General features: G+C 42.1%; 1 protein-coding gene across 2 annotated transcripts in view; it reads left to right on the top strand.

Annotated features, from left to right (window-relative positions):
* The window catches only part of LOC143294928 (peroxidasin-like), an 85,433-nt gene that overhangs the window by 56,856 nt on the left and 10,931 nt on the right, over positions 1-17,646 (top strand). For both annotated transcript variants that reach the window (XM_076606444.1, XM_076606445.1), the window contains 6 exons: positions 705-855; positions 2,552-2,667; positions 7,622-7,855; positions 11,453-11,799; positions 14,228-14,584; positions 15,464-16,049. In XM_076606444.1, the coding sequence (XP_076462559.1) occupies positions 705-855; positions 2,552-2,667; positions 7,622-7,855; positions 11,453-11,799; positions 14,228-14,584; positions 15,464-16,049 (1,791 nt within the window). The remainder of the gene's footprint in view (positions 1-704; positions 856-2,551; positions 2,668-7,621; positions 7,856-11,452; positions 11,800-14,227; positions 14,585-15,463; positions 16,050-17,646) is intronic.

Below are 17,646 nucleotides of genomic sequence, written 5' to 3' on the forward strand. Positions count from 1 at the left end.
ATACATATGTATGTGTACATAACTACATGCATGTATATGAATGTGTATTGTGTGTGCGTGTGTTTATGTAAGTTTGTGCCTGCCTATGTGTGCATATGTGTTAGGGTAGCTGTTAGATACACATGTATGTTAAAATGTATGTATGCAGTGTGTGTGTGTGTGTGTGTGTGTGTGTGTATGTAACATGGATATAATGTTTTATGTTAACAAAAGCATTTTTGTAAAGCACCTAGAGCAGATTTCTGGATAGTGTGCTATATAAGTATCCATTATTATTATTATTATGGTTATATAAAAGAGCTGAAGACATTGACAAGCACGGATAAGTAAGTTTAACACTATTCAGTTGATCTGTCTTTTATGGTTATGTAAAAGAAAGAAAAACATGATGTCATGGGAGGAATGTCAGGACAGTGAAGAGCTCAGGTTAATAAGTTTGATATTATTCAGTTAATGATAGTATAACGAATGAATGCCAAGATAGCGAACACCTCAGGCAAGCTCAGGTAAATAAGAGTGATATAATTCTGTTGATAATGATAATAGTAATTGTATAAGGAATGCTAAGATAATGAACACCTCAGGTAAGTGAGTGTGATATAATTCTGTTGATAATGATAATACTAATTGTATAAGGAATGCTAAGATAACGAACACCTCAGGTAAGTAAGTGTGATGTCATTGTGTTGACATTGATGTTGCAGGTAGCAGCATCAGCCGCCCAGGTGACCGCTTTGTCAGCAACGCCATTGTGGAAGCCCGCAACCGGGTGAACAGTGCAGTCAATAGCACGCTGGCTCAGCTCTTCGACCGCAGTCGTCACCACACTGTGTCAGACCTCATCGCTGCCTTCAGGTAAGGTGTCACTGACTGTGTCACACCTCATCACTACCTTCAGGTAACGTGTCACTGACTGTGTCATACCTCATCACTGCCTTCAGGTAACATGTCACTGGCTGTGTCACACCTCATCACTGCCTTCGGGTAACATGTCACCACACTGTGTCAGACCTCATCACTGCCTTCAGGTAACGTGTCACTGACTGTGTCACACCTCATCACTACCTTCAGGTAACATGTCACCACTGTGTCAGACCTCATCACTGCCTTCAGGTAACGTGTCATCACCACTGTGTCAGACCTCATCACTACCTTCAGGTAACGTGTCACTGACTGTCACACCTCATCACTACCTTCAGGTAACATGTCACTGACTGTGTCACACCTCATCACTGCCTTCAGGTGACGTGTCACTGACTGTGTCAGACCTCATCACTACCTTCAGGTAATGTGTCACTGACTGTGTCAGACCTCATCACTACCTTCAGGTAACATGTCACTGACTGTGTCACACCTCATCACTGCCTTCAGGTGACGTGTCACTGACTGTGTCAGACCTCATCACTACCTTCAGGTAATGTGTCACTGACTGTGTCAGACCTCATCACTGCCTTCAGGTAACGTGTCACTGACTGTGTCAGACCTCATCACTACCTTCAGGTAATGTGTCACTGACTGTGTCAGACCTCATCACTGCCTTCAGGTAATGTGTCACTGACTGTGTCAGACCTCATCACTGCCTTCAGGTAACGTGTCACTGACCATGCAGCTGATCGACACTTTTTTTTTGTTTTGATATGGATATGAACACTTACATAGCGCCTATCCTCGGTCAGAGACCAAGCTCTAAGTGCTTTACGAACACAACTGACTGCCCTTTTGGGTGGAGCCGACTGAAAGCTGCCTTTTGGCGATCATCATTCGTTTACTGTGTCATTCAGTCAGGCTTCAGACTTGCACACACACACACACACACATGCAGATATATAGAATTATAGATTCAAATAATCAATATTACCAGTGTTGTGTAAACAACAAAGAATGCAGCTAATCCCAAACATTTTCTAAATTCGACACCAGCAGCACATTCAAGACAAATTACAAGTCTAATGTATAGGCTTCGTTTAAATGCCTTTCGTACAAAATTTTCTAAAAATATAAAATGTATATGCGGTAAGCAATTAACTGTAAGCCATCTACTCATTCATTGTCCGAGCATAAGACAGTTACTTCCAAAAGATGTAGCTGATGACTTTTCTGCCAATATTTCATTAGCCACTGAAAAGATTTTGAATGATTATTCATTGCTTAGAATGTTTTCAGAAATTTTAAACTCCAGTCCAGTTGGTATCCTCCTTTGATGTATTATATTTAATACTGTTATTTATATTTACATTGTTGTAGGTTAATACTTGTTGATATGCATATACATATTCTCCTTCCCATGACAACTCATTCAATACACACCACAACCTCTTTAGACTTTTTCTTATAATATACTTTTCCTCTGATACATGACATGAACTTTTTTTCTTTTGTTTTCTTTTTTTTTACACTGATATTCACATGCATTCCCTTTCCTTTATACACTACTTTACTCCTTTCCGTCTAAAAACACTTATAGTGAATAGACGTTAAACTGAAGATAACACATGCAGTGCTTGATCTCAGGCACCACCCCTCAGTCATGAGGTCCATGTGTGATGTGCAGGTACCCCAGCCCAGAGGCCCTGGAGCCTGCAAGAGCAGAAGAGATTTTTGAGCAGACGCTTGAAATCATTCACCAGAAAGTGCGTGACGGACATAACTTCAACCTTGACGGGCATGGTAAGTGTAGTCTGTGGGAAGACCTGTTCCTCCAGACTTCCTTTCATGTGTTGAGCAGTCTGTAAGTGTTCTGTAAGTGTTCAAGGAATAAGGTGGCAGAATGGTTAACCCTTTGAGCCCTGAGTTCCTGAGCAATTTTAACCCTTCTGCCTGAGCTCCAGAGCCAAAATTTGTAAATAGTTGGTATTAAACCCTTTGAGCCCTGACCACCGCTTTACCGGTGGCAGAGAAAAATGACATAATGCCCGGCCACCGGTTGAGCGGTGCGTAAACACTTGAAGCGTGCAGTCTCAACCTGGCCCGGCAGGGCAGAAATCAGGGACAAAACGTGCGAGAAAACAACTGTACACAACGCAGCAAGTAATTGATATGCTTGATGATTTATCGGAAGTAGAGTATGACAATGATTACTCTGATAGTGAGGTGGAATTCGAATCGGATGATTTTGCTACAGATAGTGATGTTGAAAATGAATCTGAGCATGCAGAATCAGTTGATCAAAGGAGGCATGTCAGATTGAGACTCTGCACGCTTCATGGTAGAAATCGATCTTTTTTATCCAAAGCACAAAACACAGTGAAAAGGCGCGGCAATGTTGGTACTACGTTCGCTGACGTCAGAATATTACGGTTTTTCCGATTGGCTCTTCAATATAAGTCAACGAATAGCAAAACACGACACAAATGTTTACGCACCGCTCAACCGGTGGCCAGGCATTATGCCACCCCTCCCCACCACCGGTAAAGCGGTGGTCAGGGCTCAAAGGATTAAGACGCTTACCTGCCAGTACAGTGTCCAAGAGGGTCTGGGTTTGACTCTTGAGTCTCACCCTTTCTCGCATGTTTGACTGGAAAATCAAACTGAGTGTCTAGTCATTCGGATGAGATGATAAACTGAAGTCCCACGAGCAGCACACACTTAGCACAGATAAATAACTCATGGCAGCATAACTGTTGTCCTTTGGCAAATCCTGCAGAAGAAACTCACTCTGATAGGTACACAGATATAATGTATACATGCACACATAACTGTTGTCCTTTGGTAAATCCTGCAGAAGAAACTCACTCTGATAGGTACACAGATATAATGTATACATGCACACATAACTGTTGTCCTTTGGCAAATCCTGCAGAAGAAACTCACTTTGATAGGTACACAGATATAATGTATACATGCACACATAACTGTTGTCCTTTGGCAAATCCTGCAGAAGAAACTCACTTTGATAGGTACACAGATATAATGTATACATGCACACATAACTGTTGTCCTTTGGCAAATCCTGCAGAAGAAACTCACTTTGATAGGTACACAGATATAATGTATACATGCACACATAACTGTTGTCTTTTGGCAAATCCTGCAGAAGAAACTCACCTTGATAGGTACACAGATATAATGTATACATGCACACATAACTGTTGTCCTTTGGCAAATCCTGCAGAAGAAACTCACTTTGATAGGTACACAGATATAATGTATACATGCACACATAACTGTTGTCCTTTGGCAAATCCTGCAGAAGAAACTCACTTTGATAGGTACACAGATATAATGTATACATGCACACATAACTGTTGTCCTTTGGCAAATCCTGCAGAAGAAACTCACTTTGATAGGTACACAGATATAATGTATACATGCACACATAACTGTTGTCCTTTGGCAAATCCTGCAGAAGAAACTCACTTTGATAGGTACACAGATATAATGTATACATGCACACATAACTGTTGTCCTTTGGCAAATCCTGCAGAAGAAATCCTCTCTGATAGGTACACAGATATTTGTATTTGTATTTCTTTTTATCACAACAGATTTCTCTGTGTGAAATTTGGGCTGCTCTCCCCAGGGAGAGTGCGTCACTACACTACAGCACCACCCTTTTTTTTTTTTTTTTTTCCCTGCACGCAGTTTTATTTGTTTTTCCTATCGAAGTGGATTTTTCTACAGAATTTTGCCAGGAACAACCCTTTTGTTGCCGTGGGTTCTTTTACATGCACTAAGTGCATGCTGCACACGGGACCTCGGTTTATCGTCTCATCCGAATGACTAGCGTCCAGACCACCACTCAAGGTCAAGTGGAGGGGGAGAAAATATCGGCAGCTGAACCGTGATTCGAACCAGCGCGCTCAGATTCTCTCGCTTCCTAGGCGGACGCGTTACCTCTAGGCCATCACTCCATAATGTATACATGCACTCATGGCCTGACTAAGGATGCTGGATTATGCTGCTGGTCAGGCACCTGTAGATGTAGTGTATATGGGTTTGTCCAAACACAGTGACGCCTTCCAGAGAAACTTTGATTCAAAAGTATGTACAGTGGCAAGTGCTGGTCTTTCCAATGTGTAGTTGCTTCTCAGTGTTGATTGGGTTTTATGTTTGTTTATTACTCATTTCTGTGGATTAATTCATTTGAGGATGTACTTTCTCCAGCCTCTGGTGTTCTTACTGCAGAGTATTACCTCCTCCAGTTGCTACACACACACACACACACACGCACACACACACACACACACACACACACACACACACACACACACACACACACACACACACACACACACACACACACACACACAAATGCACACACTCACGTATCCGCACACACAAAATAAAAGATAATAAATCTTTTGTCCATTTTCATTCTGAAATGTTTTCACTTATGTTGTATCTATGGAAAAGGCACTTTACTCTGAAATGTTTTCACTGATGTTATGTCTATGAAAAGGCACTTTACTCTGAAATGTTTTCACTTATGTTGTGTCTATGGAAAAGGCACTTTACTCTGAAATGTTTTCACTGATGTTGTGTCTGTGGAAAAGGCACTTTACTCTGAAATGTTTTCACTGATGTTGTGTCAATTGGAAAAGGCACTTTACTCTGAAATGTTTTCACTTATGTTGTGTCTATGGAAAAGGCACTTTACTCTGAAATGTTTTCACTTATTTTGTGTCTGTGGAAAAGGCACTTTACTCTGAAATGTTTTCACTGATGTTGTGTCAATTGGAAAAGGCACTTTACTCTGAAATGTTTTCACTTATGTTGTGTCTATGGAAAAGGCACTTTACTCTGAAATGTTTTCACTTATGTTGTGTCTATGGAAAAGGCACTTTACTCTGAAATGTTTTCACTGATGTTGTGTCTGTGGAAAAGGCACTTTACTCTGAAATGTTTTCACTGATGTTGTGTCTATGGAAAAGGCACTGTGCTCTGAAATGTTTTCACTTATGTTGTGTCTATGGAAAAGGCACTTTACTCTGAAATGTTTTCACTTATGTTGTGTCTATGGAAAAGGCACTTTACTCTGAAATGTTTTCACTTATGTTGTGTCTATGGAAAAGGCACTTTACTTTGAAATGTTTTCACTTATGTTGTGTCTGTGGAAAAGGCACTTTACTCTGAAATGTTTTCACTTATGTTGTGTCTATGGAAAAGGCACTTTGCTCTGAAATGTTTTCACTTATGTTGTGTCTATGGAAAAGGCACTTTACTCTGAAATGTTTTCAGTGATGTTGTGTCTGTGGAAAAGGCACTTTACTCTGAAATGTTTTCACTGATGTTGTGTCAATGGAAAAGGCACTTTACTCTGAAATGTTTTCACTTATGTTGTGTCTATGGAAAAGGCACTTTACTCTGAAATGTTTTCACTTATGTTGTGTCTATGGAAAAGGCACTTTACTCTGAAATGTTTTCACTGATGTTGTGTCTGTGGAAAAGGCACTTTACTCTGAAATGTTTTCACTGATGTTGTGTCTATGGAAAAGGCACTGTGCTCTGAAATGTTTTCACTTATGTTGTGTCTATGGAAAAGGCACTTTACTCTGAAATGTTTTCACTTATGTTGTGTCTATGGAAAAGGCACTTTACTCTGAAATGTTTTCACTTATGTTGTGTCTATGGAAAAGGCACTTTACTTTGAAATGTTTTCACTTATGTTGTGTCTGTGGAAAAGGCACTTTACTCTGAAATGTTTTCACTTATGTTGTGTCTATGGAAAAGGCACTTTGCTCTGAAATGTTTTCACTTATGTTGTGTCTATGGAAAAGGCACTTTACTCTGAAATGTTTTCACTGATGTTGTGTCTGTGGAAAAGGCACTTTACTCTGAAATGTTTTCACTGATGTTGTGTCAATTGGAAAAGGCACTTTACTCTGAAATGTTTTCACTTACTCTGAAATGTTTTCACTTATGTTGTGTCTATGGAAAAGGCACTTTACTTTGAAATGTTTTCACTTATGTTGTGTCTGTGGAAAAGGCACTTTACTCTGAAATGTTTTCACTTATGTTGTGTCTATGGAAAAGGCACTTTGCTCTGAAATGTTTTCACTGATGTTGTGTCTGTGGAAAAGGCACTTTACTCTGAAATGTTTTCACTTATGTTGTGTCTATGGAAAAGGCACTTTACTCTGAAATGTTTTCACTTATGTTGTGTCTATGGAAAAGGCACTTTACTCTGAAATGTTTTCACTTATGTTGTGTCTATGGAAAAGGCACTTTACTCTGAAATGTTTTCACTTACTCTGAAATGTTTTCAGTGATGTTGTGTCTATGGAAAAGACACTTTGCTCTGAAATGTTTTCACTGATGTTGTGTCTATGGAAAAGGCACTTTGCTCTGAAATGTTTTCGCTTATGTTGTGTCTATGGAAAAGGCACTTTACTCTGAAATGTTTTCACTGATGTTGTGTCTATGGAAAAGGCACTTTACTCTACACCTGGGTGAGAATGAGTACCTGACCTGATTTTTATCACCGCAGAGGTACCCATGAGTTGTCATCAAATCATGATCATTACAGAGATTTACCCATGATTGTCATTTAATCATGATCATAAAAGAGATACCCATGATTGTCATCAAATTATGATCATTACAGAGAGTTACCCATGATTGTCATTTAATCATGATCATAAAAGAGATACCCATGATTGTCATCAAACCATGATGGTTACAGAGAATTCCTACCAGGAGCTGGTGTCCCCCGCCCACCTCCACATGATCGCCAACATGTCTGGCTGCCTGCACCACACGCACCGCACCGACTGCACGGAGAGCTGCTTTCACCGGCACTACCGCACGGTGGACGGCACGTGCAACAACCTGCACAACCCGGCCTGGGGCGCCTCCAACATCCCCTTCCAGAGACTGCTCCACCCCATCTATGAGAACGGGTTCAACACACCAGTAGGTAGGACTCCTTTTGTGGTGGTGGTTGGTGTTGTCGAGGTTTGGTCGTTGTTGTTGTTGTTTGGTTGTGGTCGTTGTTGTTTTGGTTGTGGTCGTTGTTGTTGTTGTTGTTGGTGGTGGTGGTGTTATTGTTGTTGGTGGTGACAGTGATGGTGTTGTTGTTGTTGTTGGTGTTGTTGTTGATGGTGGTGGTGGTGGTGTTATTGTTGTTGGTGGTGGCGGTGATGGTGGTGTTGTTGTTGGTGGTGGTGGCGGTGATGGTGGTGGTGTTGTTGTTGCTATTGGTGTTGTTGTTATTGTTGTTGTTGGTGGTGGTGGTATTGGTGGTGTTCTTGTAGTTGTTAGTGTTGGTGGTGGCGTTATTGTTGTTGGTAGTGGTGATGGTGGTGTTCTTGTAGTTGTTAGTGTTGGTGGTGGTGGTATTGGTGGTGTTCTTGTAGTTGTTAGTGTTGGTGGTGGTGGTATTGGTGGTGTTCTTGTAGTTGTTAGTGTTGGTGGTGGTGGTATTGGTGGTGTTCTTGTAGTTGTTAGTGTTGGTGGTGGTGGTATTGGTGGTGTTCTTGTAGTTGTTAGTGTTGGTGGTGGTGGTATTGGTGGTGTTCTTGTAGTTGTTAGTGTTGGTGGTGGTGGTATTGGTGGTGTTCTTGTAGTTGTTAGTGTTGGTGGTGGTGGTATTGGTGGTGTTCTTGTAGTTGTTAGTGTTGGTGGTGGTGTTATTGTTGTTGGTAGTGGTGATGGTGGTGGTGTTGTTGTTGGTGTTGTTGTTGTTGTTGATGGTGGTGGTGATGGTGGTGTTGTGGTTGTTGGTGTTGATGGTGGTAGTGGTGCTGTTGTTGTTGGTAGTGGTGTTGTTGTTGGTGGTGGTGATGGTGTTGTTGTTGTTGTTGGTGGTGGTGGTGATGGTGTTGTTGTTGTTGTTGTTGTTGGTGGGGGTGGTAATGTTGTTATTGGTGGTGGTGGTGTTGGTGATGGTGGTGGTGGTGGCTGTCCATTCTGCTGTGTTATTTGCCTACATGGCCTTTTAATGTATTTTCTATTTGGTTTTTAAGTATTGTTTTTTGATTTCCTAGAATTTTTTTGTATGATGGATGATAAATTAAACAGAAGGGCTGACGTCCTCAGCATGGCCTAGGCTTATTTGCCTTAAAGGAGCTAGCTATATAGTTTAGATACTGTGTCATGAACTGTGTTTTGTAAGTTTATCTTTATGGGCTTTTTTTTTTAATACATGTGACAGTTTTGTGTTTTACGCGGTTGGACATTAGTGTAGATGGGCAGTCCTGATATGGCCCTGAGGTGATCTTTGCAGGGCTTAAGTTCGCTTAGCATTGAGATTGCCCCTAAGCATATGGACTTTACCACGGAGTTTGGAATACTCTTAATGATAAGCAAACTTAGTGCTGCTAAGTTCAGTCATGCAACCCACCCGTGGTTTGGAGCTGATATAAAAGAGTCCAGTCAGCACATGACTTGTTAGACCTCACACGTCAAAGGGAATCTGAGGGCACATCATCACATCACATACTCACCAGTCTTTTCTCCTCCTCCCTCAAGACCTTGAGTGGTGGGCTCAGTGCTAGTCATTCGGATGAGATGATAAACCTAAGTCCTGTGTGTTGCGTACACTTAGCACGCAATAAAGGACCCATGGCAACGAAAGGATTGTCCTTGGCAAAAATCTGTAAAAAAATTATTAAAAAAAAAAAAAAATCCACTTTGATAGAAAAACAACTACTGTTGCAGGCAGAAAAAAAGGGGCCGGGAGAGGAGATTGGGGGTGGGGTGGGGGGCAGGGGGGGGGGGGGGGGGGGGGGGGGCAGTGTAGCAACACACTGCCCTCGGGGAGAGCAGCCTCAATTTCACACAGGGAAATCTGATGTGTCAAAAAAGTAATGCAATGCAATAAAATGCAATGCAATGCAATACAGAACAGTGCAATGCCATACGGTGCAATACAATAAAGCTCTCTGCTGAACCAGCCATCTGGTAACAGTAACAGTAATGTATGTCTCCTTACTTCTGTTTGAACACATATACACAGTGTGTTGCATACATTACCAAAAAATTTTAAAAAATAAAATAAAATAAGTGAATAGATAGATAAATAAAAAGAAAGAAACCAGCAACAAAAAAAAGTCCCCTTTTTATCAGCAAAAGTGTTAACAATTTCCCTTGTAGAGATGATAAGATACTCTTGTATCTTGTAGCTGCTGTGGTGAAGTGGTTAAGGCATTGGACTATTGACTGGAATAACACGAGTTTAAACCCCATGGAAGACATACGCAGGTGGGATTTGTGTGTGTGTGTGTGTGTGTCTGCGGCTGGCTTCTGCCAAGAAGAAAACCTGATGAAAGTCTCTGTTTGTTTTTATATTGCGCAGTGAGATTGGTCCTGACAGGTTTCTGTTGTTGAAGATTTGGGAAAGATGGGAACAAAAGTGAAATGTTGCAGTCATAGCAGCCACTAAACCTGGTCTCAGTTATAATTCAATGACTGCACCATCTTACTGTTTGCAAAGAGACGAGAGCAGTTTTGACATCCGATTGAATACGTTAATTTTTGTTCATGACTGTAAACTAACCCCATAAACGTGAAGGATAAATCTCATACTTTTGATTAATTCCATTTTTCATAATTCGAATTCGAGTCCTAGTTTCATTGTCAGACTTGGGTTGAGTAATTCTATATTGGAGGTACTAAACTGGAGGGGATCAGACTGGGGTTTTTTTTGGTGTCATCTTGTGTGCCATCAGTGGCATTACGTCCACGCCACTCATCTCAAGTCCCCCATTCATGGCTGACCCAGGTTCGTCTGTCACAGTTGCGGCGTCATCAGTCTACAGGGAACCATTGATGTTAGGTTGTCAGGATGGCATGGATCACACTGTTCATGATTCACCTGTTGCATGCAGTCATGGAGTACCAGATTTTTCTTCTTCTTTTTTTTTTTTATTTCTCGTGCATCAATATGCCTTCTTCATTGACGTGGGTTTTTTTTTTTCCTCCATAATTTTACTGTCAAAATGTCTGTGTGTTTTCTGAGTATGGACATTTGATCAGTTTCAGTTTCAGTTTCAGTAGCTCAAGGAGGTGTCACTGCATTCGGACAAATCCATATACGCTACACCACATCTGCCAAGCAGATGCCTGACCAGCAGCGTAACCCAACGCGCTTAGTCAGGCCTTGAGGAAAAAAAAAGAAAAAAAAAAAAGGGTGAATAAATAATAGATAAATACATTAAAAAATATATAAAAAAAAGTACTACTACTACTACTAATAATATGTATAAGGCACAAAAACTTGATGAAGTCAACTATAAGTGTACATAAATAAATGAATAAATAAATAATAATTATATATATTAAAAAAAAGAATATAAAAAAAAGAAGTAATAATAATAATAATAATAATAAAAATATAAATAAAAATATAAAAAAAGACAACAATGTTGTGTATGTGTGAATGTGTGTCTCCGTGTTTTACATTTATTTGCTTATTTATCATTATCATTTGATCAATTACTTGCAGTGTACAAAGAGAGGATAAGACTTGCATCGACCAAAAATTTTTATCATTTAATATTTAATTTTTTAACAGGGTGGAACCGAGGTCGCCTGTACAACGGCCTTCACCTTCCCAGCCCCCGCCTGGTCTCCTCACTGCTCATGGCCACGCCCCACATCACCAACGACGACATCCACACCCACATGCTGATGCAGTGGGGTCAGTTTCTGGACCACGACCTTGACCTCTCACCCCAGGCCATCAGCTTCTCACGCTTCAGCGACGGGACGCGGTGCAACGAGACGTGCGTCAACACCAACCCCTGCTATCCCATCCCCGTGCCCAACAGTGACCAGAGGATCCAGTCCTTCACCTGCCTGGGCTTCACACGCTCCTCCTCCACCTGCAACACGGGGTCCACCTCTCTCTTCTACAACACTGTGAGTAACACACACCTCTCTCTTCTACAACACCGTGAGTAACATCCACCTCTCTCTTCTACAGCACTGTGAGTAACATCCACCTCTCTCTTCTACAACACTGTGAGTAACACACACCTCTCTCTTCTACAACACTGTGAGTAACATCCACCTCTCTCTTCTACAACACCGTGAGTAACATCCGCCTCTCTCTTCTACAGCACTGTGAGTAACATCCACCTCTCTCTTCTACAACACCGTGAGTAACACACACCTCTCTCTTCTACAGCACTGTGAGTAACATCCACCTCTCTCTTCTACAACACTGTGAGTAACACACACCTCTCTCTTCTACAGCACTGTGAGTAACATCCACCTCTCTCTTCTACAGCGCTGTGAGTAACATCCACCTCTCTCTTCTACAACACTGTGAGTAACATCCACCTCTCTCTTCTACAGCGCTGTGAGTAACATCCACCTCTCTCTTCTACAACACTGTGAGTAACATCCACCTCTCTCTTCTACAACACCGTGAGTAGCATCAACATCTCTCCCTTCTACAACACTGAGTCACATCCACCTCTCTCTTCTACAACACTGTGAGTAACATCCACCTCTCTCTTCTACAACACTGTGAGTAACATCCACCTCTCTCTTCTACAACACCGTGAGTAACACACACCTCTCTCTTCTACAACACCGTGAGTAACATCCACCTCTCTCTTCTACAACACTGTGAGTAACATCCACCTCCCTCTTCTACAACACTGTGAGTAACACACACCTCTCTCTTCTACAACACTGTGAGTAGCATCCACATCTCTCCTTCTACAACACTGAGTCACATCCACCTCTCTCTTCTACAACACTGTGAGTAACATCCACCTCTCTCTTCTACAACACCATGAGTAACATCCACCTCTCTCTTCTACAACACTGTGAGTAACATCCACCTCTCTCTTCTACAACACTGTGAGTCACATCCACCTCTCTCTTCTACAACACTGTGAGTAACATCCACCTCTCTCTTCTACAACACCGTGAGTAACATCCACCTCTCTCTTCTACAACACTGTGAGTAACATCCACCTCTCTCTTCTACAACACCGTGAGTAACATCCACCTCTCTCTTCTGCAACACTGTGAGTAACACACACCTCTCCCTTCTACAACACTGTGAGTAACCTCCACCTCTCTCTTCTACAACACTGTGAGTAACATCCACCTCTCTTCTACAACACTGTGAGTAGCATCCACATCTCTCCCTTCTACAACACTGTGAGTAACCTCCACCTCTCTCTTCTACAACACTGTGAGTAACATCCACCTCTCTTCTACAACACTGTGAGTAACATCCACATCTCTTCTACAACACTGTGAGTAACATCCACCTCTCTTCTACAATACTGTGAGTAGCATCCACATCTCTCCCTTCTACAACACTGAGTCACATCCACCTCTCTCTTCTACAACACTGTGAGTAACACACACCTCTCTCTTCTACAACACCGTGAGTAACGTCCACCTCTCTCTTCTACAACACCGTGAGTAACATCCACCTCTCTCTTCTACAACACTGTGAGTAGCATCCACCTCTCTCTTCTACAACACTGAGTCACATCCACCTCTCTCTTCTACAACACTGTGAGTAACATCCACCTCTCTCTTCTACAACACTGTGAGTAACATCCACCTCTCTCTTCTACAACACCGTGAGTAACATCCACCTCTCTCTTCTACAACACTGTGAGTAACATCCACCTCTCTCTTCTACAGCGCTGTGAGTCACATCCACCTCTCTCTTCTACAACACTGTCAGTAACATCCACCTCTCTCTTCTACAACACTGTGAGTAACATCCACCTCTCTCTTCTCCAACACTGTGAGTAATATCCACCTCTCTCTTCTACAACACTGTGAGTAACATCCACCTCTCTCTTCTACAACACCGTGAGTCTGTGGAAATGTCTGGCACAGGGACTGTTGGGGTTGTAACAGTGGTCAGGATGAAGAATAATGATGATAATGATGATGCAGACTGACACTCCTATGGCCCAGACAGGGAAAACTCTGTCCATTTACAGTAAAAGTTGTGTTACATGTAGATACAGGCATACAGCCTTCAGCAAGACTACCCTTTGATGTACACTTTCTGAAACATAAGAACAACGACATTATCTCACAAAGAGAAATTAACACCAAGCGCAGCAGCAGCAGCACCAACTCAAGACAATCATGGAGACATTTCTGTCCACACTGGCACTCTCTTGATTGGTTTTTTTTTTTTAAACTGGGAGTCAGAAAGGGAAAATAGAGAGGGAGAGATGGAGAGAGAGATCCTGTTGTGAAACATAAGAATAACGCTAACCTATCCCACAGAGAAATTATCACCAGGTGAAGCAGCACCACCAACACAGACAATAATCACGGCAGACATATCTGCCTCCAGGTGGCGCCCCGTCAACAGCTGAACGCAATCACCTCCTTCATCGACGCGTCCAACGTGTACGGCAGCACGCTGGACGAAGCAAACCACCTGAGAGAGCTGACGCGGAACAGGGGGCTGCTGCGCACAGGTCCGGTGGGCAACGACGGCAAACGGTTCCTGCCCTTCGACGATTCCACTCTGGCACATGTGGACTGTCAGATCGAACCTCAGAAGCGCCACGTGCCGTGCTTCAGGGCCGGGGACCACCGGGCCAATGAGCAACTGGCGCTGACGGCCATGCACACACTGTGGATGAGGCAGCACAACCAGATCGCCTCTGCTCTGCTGCAGCTCAACAACCACTGGGATGGGAATAAGGTGCGTGTGTGTGTGTGTGTGTGTGTGTGTGTAGGTGTAGATGTATGTATGTGTCTGTAGGGGTGTGTATTTATGTATGCATGTGTATGTTTGTGTGTATATGTGTATGGTTTAAATAATCTTTAATTATTCAACAATACACATGATTACAATGCAATGAATGACAAAAGAGCATCAACAAGCTTAAAGCTTATACTGTGCTCACAACGTTGCACTTCAATTTTTATCATGATGGCTGATGAACCATATTATGACTTGTATCAAATAACATTCATAAACAGTAAGTAATGAAATAAAACAAATAAACAAACAATACATAATATAGTAAAATAATGCTAATATCAATATTAACATGAGATTAAATTTATTATCACCAGAGTAATTGGCCTAATAGAAGAAAAACATGAAGAAGAAGAAGAAAATTTAGAAGAATGGTGGGTAAGGTGGTGGAGGAGGGGGAACAGAGGGGAGAGGAGAAATTCTAACAGATCATTGGCCAATCCATTCACTTGGAATATTTGGTCAGTCAAATAAATCCAACATATATTTTATGAATAGAATCATGTTATACCCTTTCTTCACAATACTTTCTAAGCTAAAATATGTATATGTGTATGTATGTGTGTGTGTAGGTGTGTGTGTTTGTATGTGTGTGTCTGTATGTAAGCATGTGTATATGTGTGTGTGTGTGTGTGTGTTGGTGTGTGCTGATGTTTTCAGATGGCTTTTATTTTGCCTTTATTCTCTGTCACCTCATCACCGTTCCTTCTCAATGACATCACCTTCATGCCCCTCATTCCCAGTCCTCTGTACAGGGCTCACCCGTTTTAGGGGAAATATTTGTTATCATTGAGGACATGATTTTGTTTCTGTGTGTAGGTCTACCACGAGACGCGTAAAATCGTGGGCGCTATGATGCAGCACATCACGTACCAGCACTGGCTGCCCCAAATCCTGGGCCCTAAAGGCATGAGCATGATGGGAGCATACAAGGGTTATGACCCGAGCGTCAATCCCACGATTGTGAACGAGTTTGCCACCGCAGCCTTCAGGTTCGGTCACTCCCTGGTACAGCCGGTGATCTTCCGCCTCAACGAATCTTTCCAGCCTATCTTTCAGGGTAACCTCCCTCTTCACCGCGCCTTCTTCGCCCCGTATCGTTTACTGGAGGAAGGCGGGATAGATCCCTTGTTGAGGGGGCTGTTCGGTGCTGCTGCCAAAAAGCGTATGCCCGGTGAATTTTTCAACTCTGAACTGACGGAGAAGCTGTTTGTGATGGCCAACGCTATTGGTCAGGACCTGGCCTCGCTGAATATTCAGAGGGGGCGTGACCACGGGATCCAGTTTTATAACGATTATCGTGAAATGTGCGGACTGGAGCGGGCGAGGTCCTTTTTGGATCTGCGGAACGAAATTCAGCATCGAGGCACACGGGATAAATTGGAAGCTTTGTATGGACATCCTGGTGAGTATGTATCATTTTGTTAATCACTCAGTTTATGATGGGTATATTGTGTAGCATGCTTCAAAAATGTCTTCAAGTTTCGACGTTTCATCTGCACAACTTGTGCATGCAGTGTGTAAAGGTCTGTCATGCAGTAAACCCATGCAGTATGTAAAGGTCTGTCATACAGTAAACCCATGCAGTGTGTAAAGGTCTGTCATACAGTAAACCCATGCAGTGTGTAAAGGTCTGTCATACAGTAAACCCATGCAGTATGTAAAGGTCTGTCATACAGTAAACCCATGCAGTGTGTAAAGGTCTGTCATACAGTAAACCCATGCAGTGTGTAAAGGTCTGTCATACAGTAAACCCATGCAGTGTGTAAAGGTCTGTCATACAGTAAACCCATGCAGTGTGTAAAGGTCTGTCATACAGCAAACTCATGCAATGTGTAAAGGTCTGTCATACAGTAAACCCATGCAGTATGTAAAGGTCTGTCATACAGTAAACCCATGCATATGTAAAGGTCTGTCATACAGTAAACCCATGCAGTGTGTAAAGGTCTGTCATACTGTAAACCCATGCAGTATGTAAAGGTCTGTCATACAGTAAACCCATGCAGTATGTAAAGGTCTGTCATACAGTAACCATGCAGTATGTAAAGGTCTGTCATACAGTAAACCCATGCAGTATGTAAAGGTCTGTCATACAGTAAACCCATGCAGTGTGTAAAGGTCTGTCATACAGTAAACCCATGCAGTGTGTAAAGGTCTGTCATACAGTAAACCCATGCAGTGTGTAAAGGTCTGTCATACAGCAAACTCATGCAATGTGTAAAGGTCTGTCATACAGTATACCCATGCAGTATGTAAAGGTCTGTCATACAGTAAACCCATCCAGTCGAACATTTCCAATGATAGTTCCTTTTTCAGTTTGTTTTTTCAGTTATTAATTCCTTGTTTATTCATTTATTCTTTCATTGTTTATTCATTTACTTTTGTTTATTCATTTTTGGAACCTGATGTATGATAATTTATTTTGCAATTTGTTTTTTCATTCATTCATTCATTTCAATTTATTTATTCATTTATTCATACATTGTTTATTCATTTACTTATGTGTATTCGTTTTTGGAACCAGATATGATATGAACTATTTCATGTTTCTGTTCCTTCGTGTTGTCGGACAGCACAAATCACTGTGTGCCATTTCTGCCTCAGACTGTGAGGGTCATTATGCTTCTGTCAAACAATGCACACTGGTTTTTGTACCACGTCCCTTTGCTGACCAGACAGGTGTGTCATTCTTCACTGACCAGACAATGCACACTGGTTTTTGTACCACGTCCCTTTGCTGACCAGACAGGTGTGTCATTCTTCACTGACCAGAGTACTTCACTGATGACAGTATGACCAGACAGGTGTGTCATCCTTCACTGATGACAGTATGACCAGACAGGTGTGTCATTCTTCACTGACGACAGTATGACAGGACAGGTGTGTCATTCTTCACTGACGACAGTATGACCAGACAGGTGTGTCATTCTTCACTGACCACAGTATGACAGGACAGGTGTGTCATTCTTCACTGACGACAGTATGACAGGACAGGTGTGTCA

This window comes from Babylonia areolata, chromosome 20 (assembly GCF_041734735.1).
Source record: "Babylonia areolata isolate BAREFJ2019XMU chromosome 20, ASM4173473v1, whole genome shotgun sequence".
Taxonomy (NCBI): Eukaryota; Metazoa; Mollusca; class Gastropoda; order Neogastropoda; family Buccinidae; genus Babylonia; species Babylonia areolata.